General features: G+C 26.8%; 1 protein-coding gene across 2 annotated transcripts; it reads right to left on the bottom strand.

Moving 5' to 3' along the window:
* Positions 1 to 3,041: 3,041 nt before the first annotated feature.
* Positions 3,042 to 22,666, bottom strand: LOC114131813 (uncharacterized). Of its 2 annotated transcripts, XM_027997122.2 has the most exons (6): positions 22,244 to 22,666; positions 21,015 to 21,341; positions 11,623 to 11,775; positions 8,788 to 8,971; positions 5,980 to 6,146; positions 3,042 to 3,567 (listed from the first exon to the last, which is right to left on the bottom strand). In XM_027997122.2, exons 1-6 carry the CDS (start codon positions 22,523 to 22,525, stop codon positions 3,382 to 3,384), a joined length of 1,299 nt encoding a protein of 432 aa, XP_027852923.1. In that variant the 5' UTR covers positions 22,526 to 22,666; the 3' UTR covers positions 3,042 to 3,381. The 2 variants fall into 2 exon arrangements, with proteins under 2 accessions (XP_027852923.1, XP_027852930.2); XM_027997129.2 differs by lacking the exons at positions 21,015 to 21,341; positions 22,244 to 22,666 and adding an exon at positions 14,330 to 15,792.
* Positions 22,667 to 23,924: the final 1,258 nt, after the last annotated feature.

Genomic DNA, 23,924 nt, shown 5'->3' with positions numbered 1-23,924 from the left:
TGGGTGTACTTAACGCTTAACGCAGGGTGTTATACTTATACCTTACAATAAATTGTAATAATAATAATAATAATAATAATAATAATAATAATGATGATGATTATATTACATAGGTAAGTAATTAATATATTAAACCATATAGACCTATAAACTCAGTTTATACCCTAAACCGCCGTAATTATATCGATGTAGTTTACGGAGTGGCCACGGTAACGGTGGAAATCGACTATCACTGATCGACATTTGGTACTCGAGACTTCGAGAGACCGAACATTCCCTAACAAAAAATAATGAATTTTGAAACAATAAGAACTTTTTTTGAATTTGTGATATCGAAAAATTAAAAACAACGTTGCACAGTCATTATGTGGTCAAAATTTCGTCTCTTAGTTATGACTGTAGCCTTCTCGGTTTTTCCCGCGCGAAACGGTTTTCACGGACGAATTTATATAGGTATGTGTAGCGTCCTCTTAACCTAGCCGATCACGTTATCATGGCTGTCGCAGCTCGCAACATCAGTTGTCGCATTTTCTTGTGAGCTTTCGACCAATAGTTGAGTGTAGTTGAGATGGAATGGTACGTTCCGGTCCGCGGCAGATTTTTAAAGTAGGTACTTATTATTTACTATGGTATGTTTAAAAAATGAAATAAAAGACTAGACTAATACGTTTGCCTTTATGCTAGGTAGTAATAAAATATATAACTCATAATGCTGTTGTACCTACTAATTAGTCTACCGTATGAAAATAAATTTGAATTAAAATAAATTTATTAGTTGTATAAATTTAGCTTGTATGAAAAAATGTGCTTCTTTATTATCACAATATCTATAAATTATAAAGGTATTTCAATAATACTACTCTTTTTTTTAATTTTGTTTTTATAGTACCTCAATATAATTTTAAGAATTTTGTTTGCTAATAGTTCAGGTTAGCCTTTTAGATCCTAAGTAATGTGCTTACCACGATATCATTCATTGATGAATGGCACTAAACTAATTTATCAGGACGCAAATTTATTGTACGGAGCTATTGTTCTTTAATTGTCCCTTTTGACAAGTATGTGGGACCTTTCCGAGAGTTAAAAACATCGAAACGGACGTTGAGGAACAGATTGGCTGGAAGTATAATTTATGCAACATCCTATATTTTATTTCCTATTTAAATAAAAGTCGCACAAAGTAAGATTGAAATATACAACATTATTTTTATACACCGGATGTCGATGATTTATAATAATTTATTTATATTTGAAAAAATGTATTTAATATAATTAGTGAGTAGGCCCAAATATATAGCATTTACTGAGTTGAGAAAATGTCAATCAAGCACAATTATTTTATAAAATTAAAAATGTTTTGAATACCAACTTTACATTTTATTGTATTTTTATTTTTTAATAAATAAGTACAAATTACTTTATACTTAATAGTTAAATTTTAAATATATGCTAATTATGTAGTGTGGTGTGGGAGTGTGTACTATATAAGCAATATAACATACGTAATATACTTTATATTGCTTGCAAATAAATGTATCATTTAATGAGTAACACAAGTACCTACTAAATTTTTTGTGTAAATAGCTTACTTACTATCTCTTTTTTGCAGATCGTTCTATATATTTAATTAAAAATTATTATGTCACTTTTTTATATATTACTATCAATAAGTTACGTATTTTAGATGGATAAAATATAATCACGTACTTTTAATGTTATACTTGATATTTGAAAATATCAATATGGATTAATACCTTTGTCTTATATATATATTATATGTATGCTTTTGGTCAAATTTAATTAATTTAAATAATACGTTTGTAATGACTATCGAATACTTCAATACTTGTATATTTATTTTTAATATATATTATTATTTTGAAGTTGATATCTAGTTAATTGATATATTTAATTTAAATAAGATTGCATTTCTACATAAGTATGTATGTATACAACTCATAATTTATATAATGTAATTAGAATTATTTACTTTTTTAATACAAAATAAATTATTAGTTGCTAGGTCATTGATTATAAACACCAAAGTAGTTATAAATACTTATGATTAATACTTATAGCCGGTAAGTTATATAGACATTTTATTTGACGAAAAAAAAATATTAACGTACCAAAGTTAATTAATTATTAATCATTTCTAGGGCTAAGAATTATGATAATAAATTATGACTTATATATATTTTTCTTTTCGCTATGCAAATTTTGTAGACAAAATTATAAATCTATTTGGTGTGATGTAGAAATAGTTTAATACGAAAAATTATTAAATATTTTAAAATATTAATTATGAGTCATTATTAAATAATTACCCGTATATGATATTATATTTTTAAAGAATAATTAATAATTAATAATATAACTTTTAACGCATATTATAATATCACATCATATTTAATTGTTCTAAGGGCATTCTATTGTTTGGACATATTTCCATATATTTTAAAGTGTTTAAGGTCATTAACATCCTAACTCTATAGTTATTACTGATTTAACACGTACACCTTTTGTTCGTTTTTCTAATTCCTTTATTGATGTTCCCATCAATGCGCAACAAATTTTCCTCCCTATAATAGTTACCCACGTATCTTTTCCATTTTATTCTACTTTTAACTACATAAACTTTATTATTTAATTTATTAAAATTGCGAATCGTTAGTACTACTAATCGCTAAAAATGCAGGTTAATCGTGAAAGTCTAAATAAAAAATAAAATATAAATATTTCAACTCATATTATTAGACATTTTTTGTTTGTTTTTTTTTTTTTTAGTTAGTCATAATATTTAAAAGGAATAAATCAAATAATAATAAAATTTTTTTTTTATAAAATTGCGTACATAAAACGCATTTTTGAATAGTATATTATAATTAAATACAATATGTTTAAAACAGGTACCTACTTTCAAGTAAATTAGTTGATTTACTTGATAATTTTTTATCTCAAATCTAAAATAAAATTTTAATATACCTACGAACATCTGAATTACACAATAGTATTAATAATAAGGTAGACATTTAACAAACTAATATAACATCGGTGAATTTAATACATTTTATTACACTATCAACTACGAATATAATATCTGAATTGTACTATTTACAAAATGTATAACTCAATGTCCTTTTAAAATATAATATTAACACATTGGTTTAAATGATAACTAAATAATGTATGACTTTTCACAACTATAAAAGAAAAACAATAAAAATAAAACGAGCTAAATATATGTACATGATTATAAATAATAAATATTGTTTCATATAAAAAATCTTTTAATTTGAACGAACACAAAGGATTCGGTGTTTTGAAAATGATACCTTCTAAGATCCAAAAGTACAAACCTTAATATTGGTTATTGTTATGTCAAACGATTTTACTACTGTTGTTTAATGTTTCTTCAGTTTTATTTGATATGGCTGTATCACCATTTTCACTTGTAAGTAAAATTTTCTCATTTATTTCTTCTGTTTTCTCTTCTTTTTCAATTTTTATTTGCATCATTTCTTTACCTTCTTCGTCGATGCGTATTTGTTTTTTCCGTTTTCTCTTCTGAAAGAGAGGAATAAATTAATAGATTAAGGCTAAGTGTAGAAAAAAAAATGTATGCTTCTTTAAAAAATAATATTTTAATACAATTCAATACATTTTGAACGAAACAATAAAAATGTTAATATTGTTTGAAAATACGTCTTGGTTGTAGGATGAGTTGTTAAATGTTACATTTTCTTTGCATTTGTAATGAATATAAAAATTAAGAATTTGTGACATTATAATTATTAATTTTCAGTATTTTAAGATAAAATAAGTTAGGTAAGTGGGTGTTGCTCTGCTGTGTATTTAAGTGTCGTCGAGTGGATTACTGTTATAGGAGTGTTAAGTTTAATTCATTGCAAATGAAAAACGATTCTAAGCGGAGATGGTGTCATTTTTTTGCATATCTCTAACTCAGAGACTTTAAGTTTATTTCATGATGTATTTTCTGATAAGACTATTCGTAATTTACCTATCTTATTTGTAGTATCTTATATAGGTACTATACAATATATATATTAGGTTGATATTATTTTTTCAGAAAATATTGTATTTTTTGTATTATAAGTATTTAATTATTATAAAAGCTTATTAAGTACCTTGAATTAAATTTTCAAATCTTAGTTATGTAAAATATTCGTTGAATACTACTTGTGTTCGCACAGTTGTAAATAGCAAAAACATTAAAAAAATAATTGTGTAAGAATATTTTTAGATTTTTTAGTTCCATTATTAACTACACGTTTATGACGAACATTGTATTCAATTTTCAATTTGTAACTTTATAATTTGAAGATTTTATGAATGTTTAACTACAAAATACTTGTAGACTGTAGTATTTTTACTTGTAATTTATATAATTGTAGTGATTTTGACAATATTTGAAATTTAAATGTATATAAAAAAATGCTCCTTATTTATAGTTTTAAAGTTTTTATAAAGATCAAAAAACAATATTAGTAAAGTCATATATTCAATTTTTTAACATTTTAACCTAGTAAATAATTTTATATGGATATTTATAGAGAAAAACATTGAAAATTTCAAATGGGTATAAATAGTTTAAAAAAAAAAATATTTAGATAAAATGTATTACACGTTGAAAACTGTCATAAACATATAATTAAAATCCAAAATATCTATGGTTATTTGTTTTTAAATTAAAACAACGAAACAAAATTGATTTTGCTATATATAGGTACTGGTTTTGCGAAAAATTCTCGTTTTTTCTCAATTTTTTTTTTAAATTTTATTTATTATTTTGAAATAGGTATATTATACATTCTTTACTTTTACATCATAAAGTACTTACTATTTCTAATTTTCTACCAAGCACTATTTCCATAGTTGAAAAATTAATATATTTTTACTGCTCTTAAAGGTGACGAAAGACGAACAAATAAAACTCGACTAAACTTTGACAAAAAAATCCAAATATAGATAGATAATTATGAAAAATTTATGGCAATACTTACTAAGTTACTTGTAAATTAAATATTTCTGTAACATTTATTGTTCTTTATTGTTAATAATTTTAGCTTTATTAGCCGAACATTATATTATTTAACTGATCTTAGATAACCATAAATAAATATTTAATTAATTAATAAACTTTAAAAAAATGTCTGACTTTTATTTAAATATTTTTTACACAAATTATACTTAAAATATACTTTAATACAAATTGTGAAAACGTGGGTCTTCGTACAAACATATGTAATAGAGACACAAGGTCCATTATTTTCTATATGTGAATAATATAATATGTACTTATTGTACATATTGTGATGATTTATATTTAAATAGATAGCTTGTGGTTGGGGAAATGTCAATGATGTTGATGTATATATATATGGTATACATTAGTAGCTTATTATTATAATTAAAAAAAAAATAATAATAAATAAATTTATAAATAATACTTAACCATATTACAATCAGGGTTGGGCGAGATACTAACAAAAAAGTATCATGATATATTATGCATTTAGTATATCTAGATACATGATACTTTTATATTTCTAATTGAATTTTATTAATTATTAAACGTAAATTAACTACATAATACACTTTAATGTCCATAGTCCATACTTAACATACATACGAAATTATTTACAAAACAATATTAATTATACACACAATAAAAATTATCTCTATATTGTTTCATTTATTTAAGTTTTTAAAGTTCTACTTCTACAAATCGAATTCAAATTTCTTGGTACTATTCAGTACAAAAATTTACAATAATACTATCTTGTATCTTTTTATAAAAAATAGATACATGATACTTCTAAAAAATGTATCATATATATTTATATATCATTTATCATATATATCATTTATGTATCATATATATAATTGTATCTTTGATACTGCCCAACCCTGATTACAATGTAATATACAAATTAATATCAATATTCTGTATCTTACCTGTACTAAGAGCCGTACATAATAACATGGAAAATCAACACATTGTGTACCGTCTTCTTCTGCGTCTATGTAAACACCACGGACTAATATGGAGTTAGAAGAGTTTAATAAAACTAAGAAGCCGAAACATGCAATATGTGATACCCAGTAACTGGTAATACGAGCATCTGAAAAGTAATTATAGATTTTTATAATATAAGACAGTATGTATAAATGATTAAATAATTAATTAATTATTTTATTTAGAAGTTACGAATATTTATCTGTTTATGAAACTGTATGGCGTGATAAGTTGTGCTTCAAAAGTAGCATAAATACATAAAAAAAAAAAATTAAATTAAATGTTTGAATATTTTAAAAAGAGATGACACTAATGACACTATTATGTATTTACTCATCAATCGTTATATAAAATGGTTATATATTAATTAAAATAGTTATAAATATTATAAATATTACTGAAAAATTTGCATACATCTCTTTATAATTAAAACGTCAAAGAATTGAATAGAGTACACAGATAATGTTTTTTAGTTCAAATATGATAATCAGGTCAATTCTTACTAAAGTAATAAAAACTAATCTAAATAAATGGTTTTTAATGAATATAATTTCTTATGTTGTTAAGACAAAGGCAGTAGATACAGGTGCAGCTAGGTGTACTTATGGTCTTTTTAATCTTCTAATCCTAAAAAATCAGGTAAGTTGCTTTTATACATAGTATATAGGTACTATAAATACTAAATTCTAGATTTAAAGTGTGTACTTCATCTTGAGTAGGTCACTGTAATTTATATGTTAGATTTGAATTAAATAATAAATCATACTAATGAAAAATTATTTCGACATTACACTAAACTCTTTTTTAATTTCATTGAGAAAAACGTATGAGTCTTCTTTAAATTCTATAGACTTGAGTGTTATAATGAAAAAAATGTTATGGTTTTTATCTACCAATAAAGATTTTTACGTTTAGATTTTAAAAAGCTTAAAATACAGATACCGAGTAGACGCATTTTTACGAAAGCATTGAAATGATTATATAATTATAGCTTGACCTACCTCACATTTTGAAAACAAGTCGTAATAACTCACGACGCTATTTTCAATTTCTTTATCTTACCTCATAAGAGTCGATACGTGGGAGAGATATAGCCATATAGGAGATGGATCTCTCATATGATCGTTTTTTTTATATAAGTACTTTATACATTATACCGATAATAGAAAAAATTAAATAATTTTTGTTTTAAGAAAATTAGCTAATTTTTTGGGGTAAATATATATATATATCCCCTTCCTAATGAAAATTCTTGTCTACTCCACTGTTTTACCTTCTAGCGTTTCTCAAAAGAGTTACAAAATTGATCTTCTCTTTATCCTCTTCATCAATTTTCTCAATAGTTATGTATATTATTTATTTATATTTTTATTTAAACATAATATTAATTTTAAAAATATTTTGGTTCTTTTTGAGCTATTTGAAACTATTAAAATGTACTATTTTTTTTTAATTATGTCAATAAAATTTTTATTAATTACTCAAATAGCTTGAAAATTTAAATCATAGTTTTTCATATTATATTATTGTGCGTACAGCTATGAGAAATACACGATTCGCAACATTTTATGGTAGGCTTGAATTGTTTTGATAAAACAGAAGATTTAAACAAAAAATAACCATTTTTCCAATCATTTTTTTGACATTTTTAATATTTTTGAGTTTTCCAATACATTTTTAAGCTATTTATACTACAAACTTATACTCATATAATTATTAGGTATTTACGTTGGTATTGAATTATCAGTTATTAGCAATAATATTAATGATGATATAATGTTTTAACTAATAAATAAGGTAATATAATATCCATTAGGTACATTGATCTACTCAATGATGAGTTATATTCAAACCGTATTATATAGCAAAGCAACTTCCCTGGCTAGTTACAAAATTTTATTTATTGGATTTAAAAAAAGTATAATACTTAATAATCAAGCCTGGGCATAAACGAGTTAACAAGTTAAAGTTAAGTTAATTTTAACTTTTTAACTTAACTTTTTTAAATTTAATTTTCATTAACTTAATTTTTAACTTAATTGATGTTTACTGATATTAACTTAATAAATAACGAGTTATTTTTAATAAAATCTAAGTTACGTTATTTTATAAATAATTAAATTATAAATAAACCTAACCTAACGCTAACATATAAAAAAATAACTTTTTTTTAACTTATAACTTATTAAAAAGTTAAAAAAATATATGTATAAACTTTTAACTTAACTGAGTTAACCAAAAATTTTATTAACTTTTAACTTTTTCTTATTGATGCATATTAACTTAACTTAACTAAATTAAAAAAAATCATTAACTTGCCCAGCCTTATTAATAATAATTAAAAAATGAAAATTATAAATTAATTTGTACGTTAAAAAAGTTTTTTTTTTGTCTCCAAAACATAAAACCAATTTCTATCTTACTTTTAATGTCAATTTTCTAATTTTATTTTATATTTATAAGTTATAACCTATACATTGTTTAAAAAAAGAAAATTGAGTTTATTATCAAGAGAATCATAGTCATAAAAACTTTAAATTTCAAATTATATACAAATGCAATGTCAAGAACGTATTATTGACTATAGATTTTATCTCTTTTACTGAAAATATTGATAACTTTTTGGTTTTATTTTCTGTTTTATTTGTTTTTATTTTAAATTTATATAATTTCGTAATAATACTTACTAAATCTTTATATACGTTAGGTATTTTAAACTATAATATTATGTGATTTCAATATCTAACCTGGTATAAAGTGATTATCCAGCATAACCCATACTCCTCTCCACACGTTTACAGCACCAAAAAATGAAAATAGTAAGTATACATCCACAGCCAGTATTCGCTTCAAGCCATTAATTTTGTTAACCAATTTTTTTACAGCCGGTTGTAATGCAAAAGCAAGTAGTACTACACTATATCCGATAACCTAAAAATATAAATAATATAATTAGTAAGACTACGATCAGATTTTAACTATAGTAATATATACCTACTATTTTTAATAACTATTAAATTATTAAATTTATAAATCTAATTAAAGATAAACCTGAAAGTAATTAAAAGGATTTTAAGTGCATACACAAAATTGTACGCGCGGTAGTATGTACATTTTAGCAAGGTTTTAAATTATTATCATAATTTATCTGATTATTAAGAGAAAAATATTGTGTATAAAGTTCTTACTGGAGAGAGTAATGCATCTAGAATCTATATTATTGTACAATATGAGTTAAAAAATCCATAATATTTTTTTTATTGGTAAATATTCAGATAGTTTAATTCAAGATTATTCAAATTGTTTTTGCAGCTATTTCTAAAAATAAAAAATACATAGGTAGTATTTTTTTTCAGTTAAATTGTTAAAACGATAGTCGATTTTTCGATTTTGTATAAAATACAAATTTAAATTTTTTCTATTTTTATAACCTATACTGATTATCAATGATTAATTATAATATCCACGCGATTTATTTATTTAACCGATTTAACAAAAAAATTTCTGCTAGAAATCAAAATAACTTTTTTGGAGAGTGATCTCATCATTGTTTATATTATATAATATGTAATAATAATTAATTAATATGTTAATAAATAATAATTATTCATGTCAAAGTTCCTAAAATGAGAGGATTTTTTATTTAGTGTAGTTATAACGATCTTTAATTATGTCTATGAATAACAAATAGTTACCATTAATCTTTATAGTACATATTAAAAACGTCAATGGTCATTTTTTTGATAACAGTTATAGATTATGTAAAAAAAGTTTATGATTCAATATTTAATTTTTAAAAATATATTGCCATATTTTAATGTTTTATAAATTATTTTTTATAACATTTTATTTTATTAACATTGTCTTGGTTTGTATTTGTAAGATAGGTATTATACTATGTATTATATAGTTATCAACGTTTTGTAATTAAACTTCCTTAATGTTTTTGTGATATACCACTGTCACTCAAGTAAAACATACAAAGGTCAATGATAACAAATCATGATGTAATGTTTTCTAAAAAATGTTTAATTATTTTATCTACAGAAATATTTAATTACTTAATGCACCTATTTAATTAATAAATCATACTTTAATTTTGATTTAATCTCAGTTACTAATGTTAGTATATACAAATATCCGATCAAGTAGACTATACTTACCTACTGATATTTAATTCAAAAATATTTTCTATAAAATAAAAATAGGTATTGAATTCATGTTAATATAATAATATATAATACGTAAATATGTTTGATAGGTCAATGGTTGTTAAGAACTTTTTATAGAATAATTTAATGTTGAATGGTTTAATACTACATAACAGTACAATACTACATAATACGATTCTATTTATTTTTAAACTGGCTATGGTTGTAATATAGCAATGTTAAGATGAAAGATAAACGTGTGTGGTTCGAAAACATTTAATAAAACACAAACTACGATTACGGTCAATCAGAATACGGAAAAGACCAATTAACAAACGTTAAAATAAATTATTGTAATTTTTTCATTAAGCAAATGTTTTCTACAGGCGTTCAACAATTTAAGTTTCTTGCGTTCTTCAAACTATATTTTGAATTTTCCATTATTTGAAACAAATAGTTAACATATTATGTAGTCTTAACTTTATCAAACTATTACATACAATAAATAATATGTTCTACAACCAAATGACTGCAACCAAATTAAGCTAGACGCAATCAAACAATAGGAAATAAAAAAAACGATATTGATCACAAAAATACATGCAACGTTGCCGTATTTATTTATTTTTTATTCATTAAAATAAATTATAATTAGTTTAAAAGAATATTTAAAAAAAAAAATGAAATTTCTATGTATTGTTGGTTTATATATATATTGCATAATAATTAAAAAATGTTGAGTATACAATTATACGGTGCAACGACTGATATTTTGATTAAGTTAGAGTCTAGACTAACCATGAAAAAATCCGATTCGACATTGGACAATATTAGTTTATCAAATCACAGAAACATGATATAATATAATACGTTATGTAGATAACAAATAAAAATCTTGTTCATCAATAAATAATGATACGTACGAGTGATACGTGTAAATATTGGTAATAATATACAAGTATTTCATCAGATCCGTATATGTCCGGTTTTAAAGTTGCCAAAAAATTGGTAAAAAAATATTTTTTCAATGCACAATTAGGTCATTAAAAAAATAAATTGTTCTCAATTAGTTATCATCATTATCATCGTTCTATTACTTTATTTTATTGGTTCCTACTGTTTTTTATATCGTTTCTTCTATTTTTTTTTATTAAAAAACCATTTATTTCATAAATTATGAAAAAATTTACTTGTTCATAAACCATCAAATTTATTCATATTATTTCAACTAGAGACAATCCTTTTTAATACCTATTAGTTGAAAATTAGTGTAGAAGATTATAAAAATAATTTATAGGTTCCCTAACGGCACTAGTTCGAAATTTTATAAATACTTTTTTATGACAAATTTTTATTAACTTAACATGATTTTGTTAAAATAATTTAATGTGTCATTCTTTTATACAATAAATATTATTATTTATACATTACCAATGACATAATTGCGGATGTATTTTCATCTTCCGGGTATATATATTCGTCCATTAGACTCCAAACACCTCGCCAAACGATGACTACCAACGAACCGATAATACAAACGCTGAAAAAGCTGTCCAATACATACAGCCATGATCCAGTACCATCCTATAATAAAAAATATTATACATACATAATAAAAAAAATATTTATTTGATTATTACATATAAACAAATGATAAGTACGACAAATATATGACTATATTTATAATTATACCATTATTACCTAGAGATCTTAATTCAAATTAATTAAATGAACTCACTAGTTAATAAAAACTATTTTAAACAGATTTCTTAAAACTATAACTAGAAAAAAATTTTAATTTATTTTGTTTGTATTTTTATTATAAATTACCATTTTTTCTTGCTTAATTAAAATACTTAATTGTTCAGCAAAAACAGAAAAAGATCTTGTTTATTTTAGATATTTAGTAAAACCAATAAACTTTTTTAATTTATTTCATTTATCGAGGTACCTAATTTAAAAATTCTTCAGAAATAAAAATACGTATTAACTCAAGACAAACAATAATTTGTTATAAGTTATGACTAGCTTCAATAGAGTTTTGGTTATCTACATGTGTATTGTTTAGAAGTGGAGTGTAATTTATAATTAAAAACTAAAATATTTATTAAATTATATCTACATTTTACATATACACCTAGGCATCTGTTATTATTCCTTTAAAAAAGTACATATTTTTTACATAAGTTGATGTTATCAAAAATTATATATATATTTTTAATATATTTCTAGATGAATTACCTACTAGAATCTTTGTCTTGTAGTTTTCATAGGTAAAATATCTTATCTTATCAGTTTACTGGGATCGTTGGATAAATTTAGGGATTCTATAGCTATTTTTGTAAAGTGTTGTAATTATTATCTTATTACTGGACGTATAGGATTATCACGTAGCCCGATTATTGAGACAGTAGTGACCGTATTTGAAAAGTCATCTATTGAGTAATAGAATTAATGTTAAATATTCGAGTTGGGACGTTTGTAAAAAATCCCACAAGTTTTAACTCAGTTGGCCTTAATAATCTATGATGGTTGAACATGTTAAATTATTATAGTAAGACCATTAGCGTTTTTTTAAGATGACAATGACACTATGGAATCGGTTTTGAACTGGATCAAGATAAATAATTTCGCTTTCCGCAAACGAATGATAAATGATGGGATCTATATTCTAATACATATACCTACCTAACTAACATACAATAAAGACTTTTAATAGAATGAGGGATTCAAACACACTTATGAATGTCGTATTACGGACTCAACGACCTTTAAATACTTCACAGCAATTATTTTTTTACATATAGTTTAATCGTTTAATGGTACACATTTTTAAATTAATAATATATATTTATTTATTATATGTATCATTAGTTATGGACCTTAAGTTATTTTATTTAATCACAGGTAGGTATAAACATAATATTTAGTCATTTCATGTTGAAATAAAAGTTTATACTTGTGTTATAAACAAGACAGTGGCCATTGGCAAAAATACTTGTGAATGCAATTTTTTTTAATTATTTAAATAAATCAAAAAAATTTAATATTAAAATGACATGATAATTTAAGTGAAAAAAATAATAATTAAAAATGATATAATACCTATAATATATTATATAATAGAATAGCCAATGTATAGGTATTTATAAACATTATTTGTACTTTTCCAATACATTTTTTTATAGTATAACATAGTGTTAAATTACAAACAAATTTTAAACCCAATGTAGGTACTTAAGGTTCAAACTAAATTTTATTTACAATTTATTAAATTTCTTTTGAAACTTATTATAGTAATACATTTAATTAAATACTACTGTAAGCAGCCTACGTATAGTAAAACACACATGGTATAGATTATAGGTAGGTAACGGTATAATTTAATTTTTTTTTTTTTATAAAACATTTATAAATTACCAAATTTCACGAAATAAGTCTCGTGATTTCAAAATGTTAGCAAATTTCTATATTATACTTTGTAGTATTTTTGCATTAACCTACTTTTAATATTTAGACAAAGAACAAGTTTTAAAAAAGCACCGAGTCTCGTTAAATTAATAAGCAAACCTTTCAAAGAACTAAGTATAATTGTCTAACTTGAATTTAGTTTTTAAAATTTCAGAGTACTCCAGCCTAAAAAAGTCTTTATAAGATGAAATATTATTTTAAAATCCAATGCATTCCTCGATTCCAATTCACTTGCCATGATGTTGAAATATTTAAAATAAATTTTCAATAGTAAAGTACCTATCGGTGTGGAAAAATTTACGGTCAAATTAACGATTTGTGATTTATTTTATATATTTCAAAACGTCGTTTATAGTATTAAACGTTTTCCCGAATGAAAGATTGAAAAAAATAAATAGTTTTATGAGATATATCGACAAACCTTTATGCTTTTACGGAAACTCAGTAAGGCATAACGCTCCGATGATAAAAAAGAAAATAATATACGACCGTGAGAAATGTACGCGATTATAATAATTATAATTATTATATTTTTATATAATTATATAAAAATCACGAGTAGGGGTCGTGCCACAGTACTCCATATCGTCGTATTATAGTAAACATAGGGTAGTAAATAAAAATTATTGTGGCTCGGTGTAATCAATGTCGGGGAGGCAAATCTCACTCGAACTCCGATGCGAAACAGCGTCGGCACTTCAAAATATCCGTCGTAGTTATCGGTGAGTATCGCTATCGGGGGAGCGATGATGTTGCGCAGGGTCTTCATGGAGGCCAAGCTGCATATGCCGAACACCACGGACGCGGCGACCGTCGGCGACCGGGTGCCCGTCACCATGTCCATGGTGTTCCAGATGCCGCGCCACGAGTTGACGCAAGAGTACGCGAACGCCGCCGTGTAGCTCCTGGACATGACGTAGTACAAGACCGTGTGCTTCCGGGGCTTCAGGTAGCGCTTGAACCGGTGCTGGAACAACGTGAACATGAACAGCCCGATGAACCCGATGCCCACGGACGCGGCGGTGCTCCACACCTGGTTGCCGGGCAGTATGTATATGTCCATCAGCTTCCAAGTGATCCTCCAGTACGTGACCACCACGGGCGTGATCACCACCGTGGACAGTGCGGCGTCGACGGCCACCAGGGCGGTGGGCCCGTTGCCCAGTTCGCGTCGCATAGACGTCGCCATCGCTAGTGGAGCACAGCGACGGTGTCGATAACGCGGTGTGTCGCACTGGCAGAGTGTCTCGGGTGGAGGGGAAGTCGGGTGGCGGAACGACGCGACGTCGAGTGTATACGAGTAATATTCAATCGCGGGCTCAGCAGGTCAGACGGTCAAGACCAACGGCACAGCACAGCAACGGCGGCGGCAGCAGGAGAAGCGGCAGCACAGGCAGCCGGTCGGCCGGTCAGTCGTGGTCGTCGGCCGTGCAGTCATCGTCGCAGAGCGTGATCAGCAGGAGACCGCGGGAGGACACGACGAGATGTGGTGGTCCGCGTCGTGATCGTTGTGGTGCACGCGATGGCGATCGAGACGGCGGTCAGAGGACACAAAGCGGCGCGCGCGCGCTGTTAACTGACGCTGACATGGTCGGACATCACTACTATACTGCCGCGGGCGGATGGAACAATTTTGCTACTTGCGGCTTTATCTCAATCGACCGATAAAAAAAAAAAAAATTAAATAAATAAATAAAAAAAAAAAATTACACTCATAACATTAGACGGTGGCCCATTGTGCTGCGCCCTCCCCACTGACGACAAGTGCGAAACGCTTTTGTCTGGGACGTCGCATTTGTGTTGTGTCGCCGCCGACGTTCGGTTAATAATATAATATACATATGTATCCATTATTCGTCCACAGGGACAATTATTATTATTATTATTGTCTCTGTATTATATAGGTATATAATACGCGTATCCGTTGTTTCTTATGTGGTTCGCGCCATCCTGCTGTCATCGGCGATTCGCAATTTTTTTTTTTCAGTCCACCCGTCAATAAAGGTGAACAGTCGTCAATTTTATACGACACGTTAAAATGTATTTTTGTGTCACGTAAGCACGTAAATACTTTAACTTTTGTTTCGCCAATCGCGTGTTAATTAAAAAAATACTGATTTTTAGGTTGTTGAACATTTTGATCGTTGTTTTTTTAAAAAAATGCTTGAATTCATAAAACGACTAAATTCAAATTGAAACTTTTAAACTAACCGTAAGTATATGGGTAACGACTTATTTTATAAATAAATTCGTTTTATAGAAACAAAAATAATAATGTTTTATGTATTTCATATTATTTGTATCCGTTTAAGAAATCGTTCTTTTCATACCGTTAATATTCCATTTTTTACACGATATTGACGATAATTTTTGTCCGCGTTATGATACAGTTTATATATGCATTTATCTTACCAAATAACATGTTTTTCTTTTTTTACGTAATATAAACAACTTTTGATGAAATAGATTTTTCTTTCTGAAGTGTCATCATCATCATCATATCGTGATTTAATTTGTTTGTAAAATATACTAATTTGTATATTATGCAACCTTGCATGATACTTTACTATATATGTAAATATTTATGTATGTATCATGTATAATATGAATTATTATTTAAATTACGTATATAAATGTAAATAAACAATCTTTAAATAAATTACTAATAAAATTGTTATATATTATAGATTGGTATCAATGTGATTATTACACAATTTTTTTAAATTGAAATTTAATTTATAAAGTTTTTTTTTTAATATTCATATTGCATATAATTTATATGGTTATACAAGGTTTAATCAAACAATATGAAGTATTACTTGATTTTTTTAAATTATACTATTATGAGTACGCTACTAAAAATCAGACTAACAATAAAGACTATATATAACAAAGGAATACTATAAAGGTATATTATATGATTAATATTTTCCGCTGTTTACCAGACACACATGAAATATAGATCTCGGGTTCATATTCAGGCTGCTAAAAAGATCTTAAAAACTAACATTTTCAAATTATGAATGAAATAAAACAGAATGATACGAAGCAGCTATAAAGAATTTCCAAAAATGACTTCTGAAGTAACAAAAACGTTGGAGACTGTATAGATTCAGAAAGCTCCTATTTGAAGAAAATTAAATTCGAATGATTGTATAATAACTTATACACATAGTTATTATTAATAAGTATATTACATGACTTTAAAAAATATTTGGTGTTTTAACTGTAATTAACTTATTTATATGTTTTGAATAAACAAATATTTTCTATACTGATTTTATTTAAAACGAAGAAATCTTAACATTATACATTTATGTTAAACATACATAAATAAATGTTGTGAAACTTTATAACCTGAATTCAAATTATAACAAAATAAATAATAGACGAAACTGAACATAACAGAGATGGAGTCATTATTTCTTTTTCCTAATAACCCTTTATTTGATAAGCTAATAATGAGTAGTGAAATAATTGGTCAATGAAAGAACAACTACATTGTTACCTTAAACAAGGATATTTTTATCATTGTATATCAACATAATTACTACTATTATTATTATTATAATATATTATTTCTTAATACGAGATGCTTAAATGTTACGTAGGATATTTTTTGCATACACTAAGACTAATAATCTAAGAGGAAATAAAGTATTAGCTGATAGTGAATAGTGATACTCTTATAACTCAATAGTTATTATTTAATAATATTAACCATTTATCTAAGTCATAGCGAATTTTCTCTAATTAGTTGGTTAGTCGTTACACTAAAATTAGTTTCTAAAATATTTTCCTATTATTTTATGATGCGGCAATGCCTGAGATAATTATACTATTTCATTCGATGTGTATAAGTGTATCACAATGGAACAGTAAAGGTTATCAAAATTATATTTCAAGAGATAGTACTATTATGTATACAATTTTTTGTAGTTTTTACATTTAAAAGTAATAAGTGTCTGAAAAAATATATGATGGATTTCAGGTACATAGTAAATATCCAACGGCATAACCAAACCTAAATCAAACGAACTACTTTCGTCTTTTTTTTAAGTGTTGGTGTCAAAATATTTGCAGATCATTTTAAATCATTATCAAGCTACAATGTTCATATTAAAAGCAATTTTCAAACTATATTATTATTTTTGATATTTTTAATGAGAAATTATAAAACTGTGTTATTTTATATTATTTCAATTCTAAAGATAAGTCTTGTAGTTTAAATTCGTACATACAATAACATGGTGCCATTTGATAATATATTTGACATAGGCTAGTTATTATACTACTATACAACTTTCATATATTAATTATAATACTAGTTAAAAAAATTTTTTGATAGTTAAGCAAATTTACAAGAATATGTATGTCTTCGATAGTTCGGTAGGTATATCGTATATCGATTCGAACTTAACTAAATACTTTACAATTTTTATATACATTTAAATTATGCTTATCCAAATAACGTATATGTGATTGTTTTATTCGGATATTATAATCTATTGTAATAAGAAATCTGTGTGCATTGTATGCATCATCTTTTACTAATATTTGTTATTGAATACTTGTTTAATGTTTTATATACTTAGGTACCTATATAATATATTAATATATTACTGTTATCAATTGTCCATTGGAAGCTGATCAATTGTTAGACCATAGCGAAAATATATTTGAAAATTAAAACACATATTGAATATTGATGCTTTTGTTTTATTTTTTGTAGGTATAAAAAAAATAGGCGTAAACGCGTGTTCTGTTTCCCCATCTCCCACATAAATGATGTATGTACTTTGTATTTTTAAATAAAATACTACAAATCATATTCAAAATAATTACAATATTGAGTTATAAAAAAATATGATTTTTGATAAATTATTTAAATGAAAATATATTTTTAAGTATAACAATTATTATTATGGTGTATTTTTGTACTTACACTGATTATTTAATACAGTATTATTTTATTTTATTTTCCATTGAACCTAATCTTTAAAATAATAATTTTCAATTAACTTTAATTAAATTTGGACTTATTTTTATACTTATAAATGTATACTTTATAAAAATTGAACCTGCATATCCACCTACTTAAAAAAAAAATAGTGGGTATGTAGTTAAATTATCAACTACCGAGTTTACGTCTACGAAAAAAATTAAAATTATTATGGTAGGTTTATAACATGGAAGAATATACATACTATTATTACTGGGGAATTAGTAACTCGCTTCGATCATCTTGACAAAGACAGTTTTATATGGAAAAACTATTCCAAGAAAAGCACTTCTTATGTTGTTTTTCAAATTAAAGGTATTCCTAAAAAATATCGTGAGTAATTATTTTCTACCCTTTTAAATATGTTATAAATTATAACCTAACCTTGAGATAAAATTTAAAATTTTCTAAAAAAAATCATTAGATAATACCATGTTATAATAAGACTTGATTTAAAATTTGTAAGTTGTGAAGCTTTTTATAAAATCTATAGTTTAGTGTAATTTAATCACAATTTATTGGTATTTGTATATTAGTGTTAATTTATTCAGTTTTATATTATTGTGTAAAGTTCAAGGTTATGTGTTAAAATAAAAATAAAAATAAAGATAGATATAAGTATCAATTAGTTATTAGATTATCAAATTTATGTTATGATTTACAAAAATGTATAATTTATTCTAATTAAGAATAATGTTATACTATAAATATATAATATAACTTATATTATCATATGTTATTATAAGTGTTTTTATTAAATCTATTACTTCGTTTGTTTTAGTATTAATAAATTTATATATATATATCGTAATGAATTAGTGAAATCCTTTTATTTATTACACTTCGTTTAATAAGAAAAAGTTACATTAATAGATACTTTTTCAAGTATTGGTCACTGCAATTATTTTATATGTTTGTATTTTAGTTTGTGAACTTTTTTGAGCTGTAAAAAGGCTTTGATTTTTAACTTTGAGGGTGGTGTCTGGTATAAAATTAATTTAGTTGATACTTTGAGAGTCTAGATAAAAAAATTCTTAGTACTTATCTAAATAGTCGAAATAAATAAATGAAAAAAAAACAATAGAGCATTTGAGAATTAGAGAAAAATAAGTAATAAATACTAACATTTTCTTCTAAGTTATAATCATAAAATATTTCAAAATATTTTGATTTTTTAGGTACTTTTATTAGTTTTTTTTTATTTATTTAACCTGAATTTATTTCATGAAATATTATCCATTATTTATTATAAATTTATTCACGAAGTGTAAAAAAGCGATTTCCAATTTATGAAAAAATATTATTCTACTAAGTAACTACGTTGAACATTAATATGGGTAGTAAATCAATTATTATTTACTTCAATTAATTTTTATAATTATTCGTAACATATTTTTCAAAATAAAAATAAAACATTTGCATAAATAATTATAAATATGTATAGGTGCGTTCAAACATGTATATTTCGTTTATACATATTCTTAGTTTTTTTTAATCTTCTTGTAACCTACAAATATGTAAGAAACTATAACATATTAATTTATTTAATGTTGAATTGCTTTAATAGTTCATTTGATAAATAAAAAATAGAGCAGCTAAAATAATATTATTATCATAATACTTTAATACAGAATTGCAAAATTATAATTATAGTTTAGGTATTGATTAACGATTAATCAAAATAAATACAAAACTTAATTCCTATTTATACAATTAAACATAATAGTTTATCAAAGTAATTAGTTTATAATATATGTATCACGAAAATCTAGAAATCTAGGTACATAAATAAAGTGTACCTACTACCTACCCACCTATTGACATTGCATTATTATATACTAATTACATAAGAAAAATATAATATACAATACGATGTTCAAATTAATTACAGTACAGATATTATATCATAATAGCTATTGTGTTTCAAATAATTTTAAATAAAACATTTTGTTTTTAATGTCAAAGGTCAAATATTATTAGAATAATAATATTTTTAAATCAAATCCCTTTACTGTAGAATGCCAAACTCACTGATGATAGGTAGCTTAAGCTTTTGAAAACCAGAAAATAGATATTATGTTGACTAATGCCACTTTAAAATTATTTTTCTCGATATGTTTATATTTGTTTAATGATAAGAAAATCAATGGTTTATTTAACCAATCTAATATTTATACCTAGGGATTATTCGACTAGGTACTATTATTTTTTAACAATTTTGTTTTAAACGAAGAAAGAAAAAATAAAACTAATTTAAATCTTTAAAAAGACATGGCATTACGGTGGTATTACATGTGTTGCGTAATATTAATGACAGCTGGATTATAAATTATATATAAAGATATCTTACCTCAGGCCAGAACATTCTTTCAAATTGAAATATTTCTTCGGGTTTGGGATCAAATTCAAGGCCACAAGTAGGTGGCCCCATTATTGTGGCCAACATGCGAACACAACATAATATACCAATGGCAATTGTAAGAACAATGCTAGGTGGTATAGCTATATGTACATGATTTAATGTCACTTCAAGCAACCATTCCTGGTACACATACATAATCATGCCAATCACGAATCTTGCATATATATATACTCTAGAAATCACCCAAAATGCAATTTTTGAATGGTTTTTTCTTTTGAAATATCTTACTAAGGGATCACTCAATATTGATAGCAACTAATAATAAAAAAAAAATTGAATTAATATTATTAAAAAATTGAGAACAACTATTATAACTACTTTAGATTATGAATGAATTGACTATAATTAATACTTATGAATTCGTTAATACAAGCTTAAATTACGTATAGGTGCCACACAAAGCCATATTGTTTGAGTAACCAATAACTTAATAAAACGAATAGAGCGTTTTGTTAAAAAACGTTGGGCTGTAAAACGAAATACTCGTCATAATTACATAGGACATCGATTTGTTTTCAAATCAAATTGTATAATTTACTAAAATAACATATTATAAATTACCGTGATCGATATTTATATTCAACTAAGTACACACAAAACACCGCCAAAAGTGCTAGGTGCTATACATAAGCAGTGCATAGTAGGTATATGGTAAGTGCCAAACTAATGCATTAGCCATTTAGCCATGTACGTATGAGATGAATATGGAAACATGGAAGCAATGCCCGCACCAAAACCGTAAATTTAACTACCTACTTATGTGAAAATAATACGTTTACACGAAGGCTTAAAATTATTTAGGCATCCAACGTGGAAATCGAAAAAAATAATATGTAATAGGGACCTACGTGTACCTACCATATAAAACGGAGAGTTAAACCAGATATATAGAACGAGTGATGCCACATCAATACCTATCGCATGCCACCGGCGAGGAGACTCGAGGCGTACAGTATAGTATTATAATATCCGCCCAAAAAGAGAAAATATTCGACGTCGTGTCGAGCAAAGTCCACAGCTAGTACACGGTGAAGCGAAAACCAAAATTCTAAACGACCGACTCGAGTGCACATCGACGGGCTTCTAGGACTCTACGCCTATTATAGGACAGTACCTACATTTTATACATATTATTTTTTAGTTTATAATATACAAACCAATTGTACGAGGACGGACCCACCGGTGGCCAACCAAGGGTTCATGGCCGTGTGGTAGTGCACGAACAGTTGGTACGAAGCTCGCCATATGCCGATGACGAAGGTGGACGCGACGAACACATGGAGGAACACGTCGAGCACGGTGAGCGCTCGGTACGTCCACGCGGGGTCTACGCCGTACCGCGGTGGAGACCGGCGCGCCAGCTCGACTTGCTGCAGCTCTGGCCGGCGGTTCTGCGGCGGTTTCAGTCGCTGGTCCACGTGCTCGTCGGTAGCAGACATGGGACCGCTGCGGAATTCGCGAACGTCGTGCAAGCTGTGCCGAAGACGTTGGACGACGACTCGCCTCGTTACCGTCGCCTCCGCCTCCGACGCGTGCGTTTCGTTTTAATCTTATCGGCGGTTCCGCCGCGGTGTCCCCGTCGCAAACGCTACTCCCACCACCACTGCTCGCGCGAAACGAACACCACACGTGCTCGTGATGCGCCCGGACGTTTTTACGCGTTTTCCTCTTGGAAACCATCATCATCGTATAATCTATCGGGGAAAAAAAAAACGCAAACCCGGTGTCGCGGATGGACTTTGGCGCGCGTTCGGTCGTTACGGTAGCTGTACAGGTACCTAATAATATTATAATATCTAATTATTATAATATTATATTATTATTATCGCTGTTCGAACACATACTGTGACCGCGGTGCACTGCAACGGCGTGAACGCGTGTAGCCGCCGTTCGAACGATGATAATTATTACGATGATGACGATGATGGATGATAATGACGATGACGACGACGACGACGAGAGGAGAAGGAGTAACGGGAGGAGAAGGTGACGGCGGCGCAGCGTCACGCGCGCTCGCCAATCGCGCTGCAACACCGGCCGCGATAGCGGTGCTGTACGCCTAATTAATACGCGCGCACAGTAACTACTCGTTTTCGAATCGTGCGAACAGTCAGCGTTCTTTTTTTTTTTTTTACAAACGGTCAGCTTTTAAACCGTCTCCGACATTTGCCGCGTTTACTAATTCGAGTACTTTGATCACCGCACCTATACTGCGCAGGGCGTGATTATATGTCTTATATAAAGCCGGCTATATAGTTTGTTGTTGTTGTTGTTGTTGTTGTGTGTATGAAAAAACAAACGGAATGCCGTTAATATATTTAGGTGTGTGTGAATAATATTTCGAAAACAAAATCTCGTTTCTACGTATCATCGTATCAGTTGTAAAATATCACGCATTGTGTTGCAGAGAGCAAAGCGGATTATTTCAAGTATTTTTCTGTATCAATCTAGATTTTTTTTTTTTCATTCTTATCATAATATGTTTGACGATTGTACCTACTTGAAATATATATTATATTACTGCAGATATAATTATGTCTGTTATTATATAACTATAAACACAATTAATTGTAATTTGTAAATAACAACAAATCGTAGTCCAATTATGAAGATTATAGAACACAATTATAATAGATTTTTTTCAAAACCAAATATTTGCTTTTTTTTTTTTGTTGGGGAACGGGAGCAAGTGCTCCATAGAAAACTAAAAATAGAAACGTGTACGATGAAGACTTAATAAAAATATAATCCTAAAAATCTAATGCCCGTTAAACTGTTCTAATTGATCAGTATAATGTAACAATTACATAATATTCTGTTTGGTAAATTAAAAATATA

Source organism: Aphis gossypii, chromosome 2, assembly GCF_020184175.1.
Source record: "Aphis gossypii isolate Hap1 chromosome 2, ASM2018417v2, whole genome shotgun sequence".
Taxonomy (NCBI): Eukaryota; Metazoa; Arthropoda; class Insecta; order Hemiptera; family Aphididae; genus Aphis; species Aphis gossypii.
Note: the sequence above shows the minus strand (reverse complement) of the source record. Positions and strands in the feature narration are given on the sequence as shown.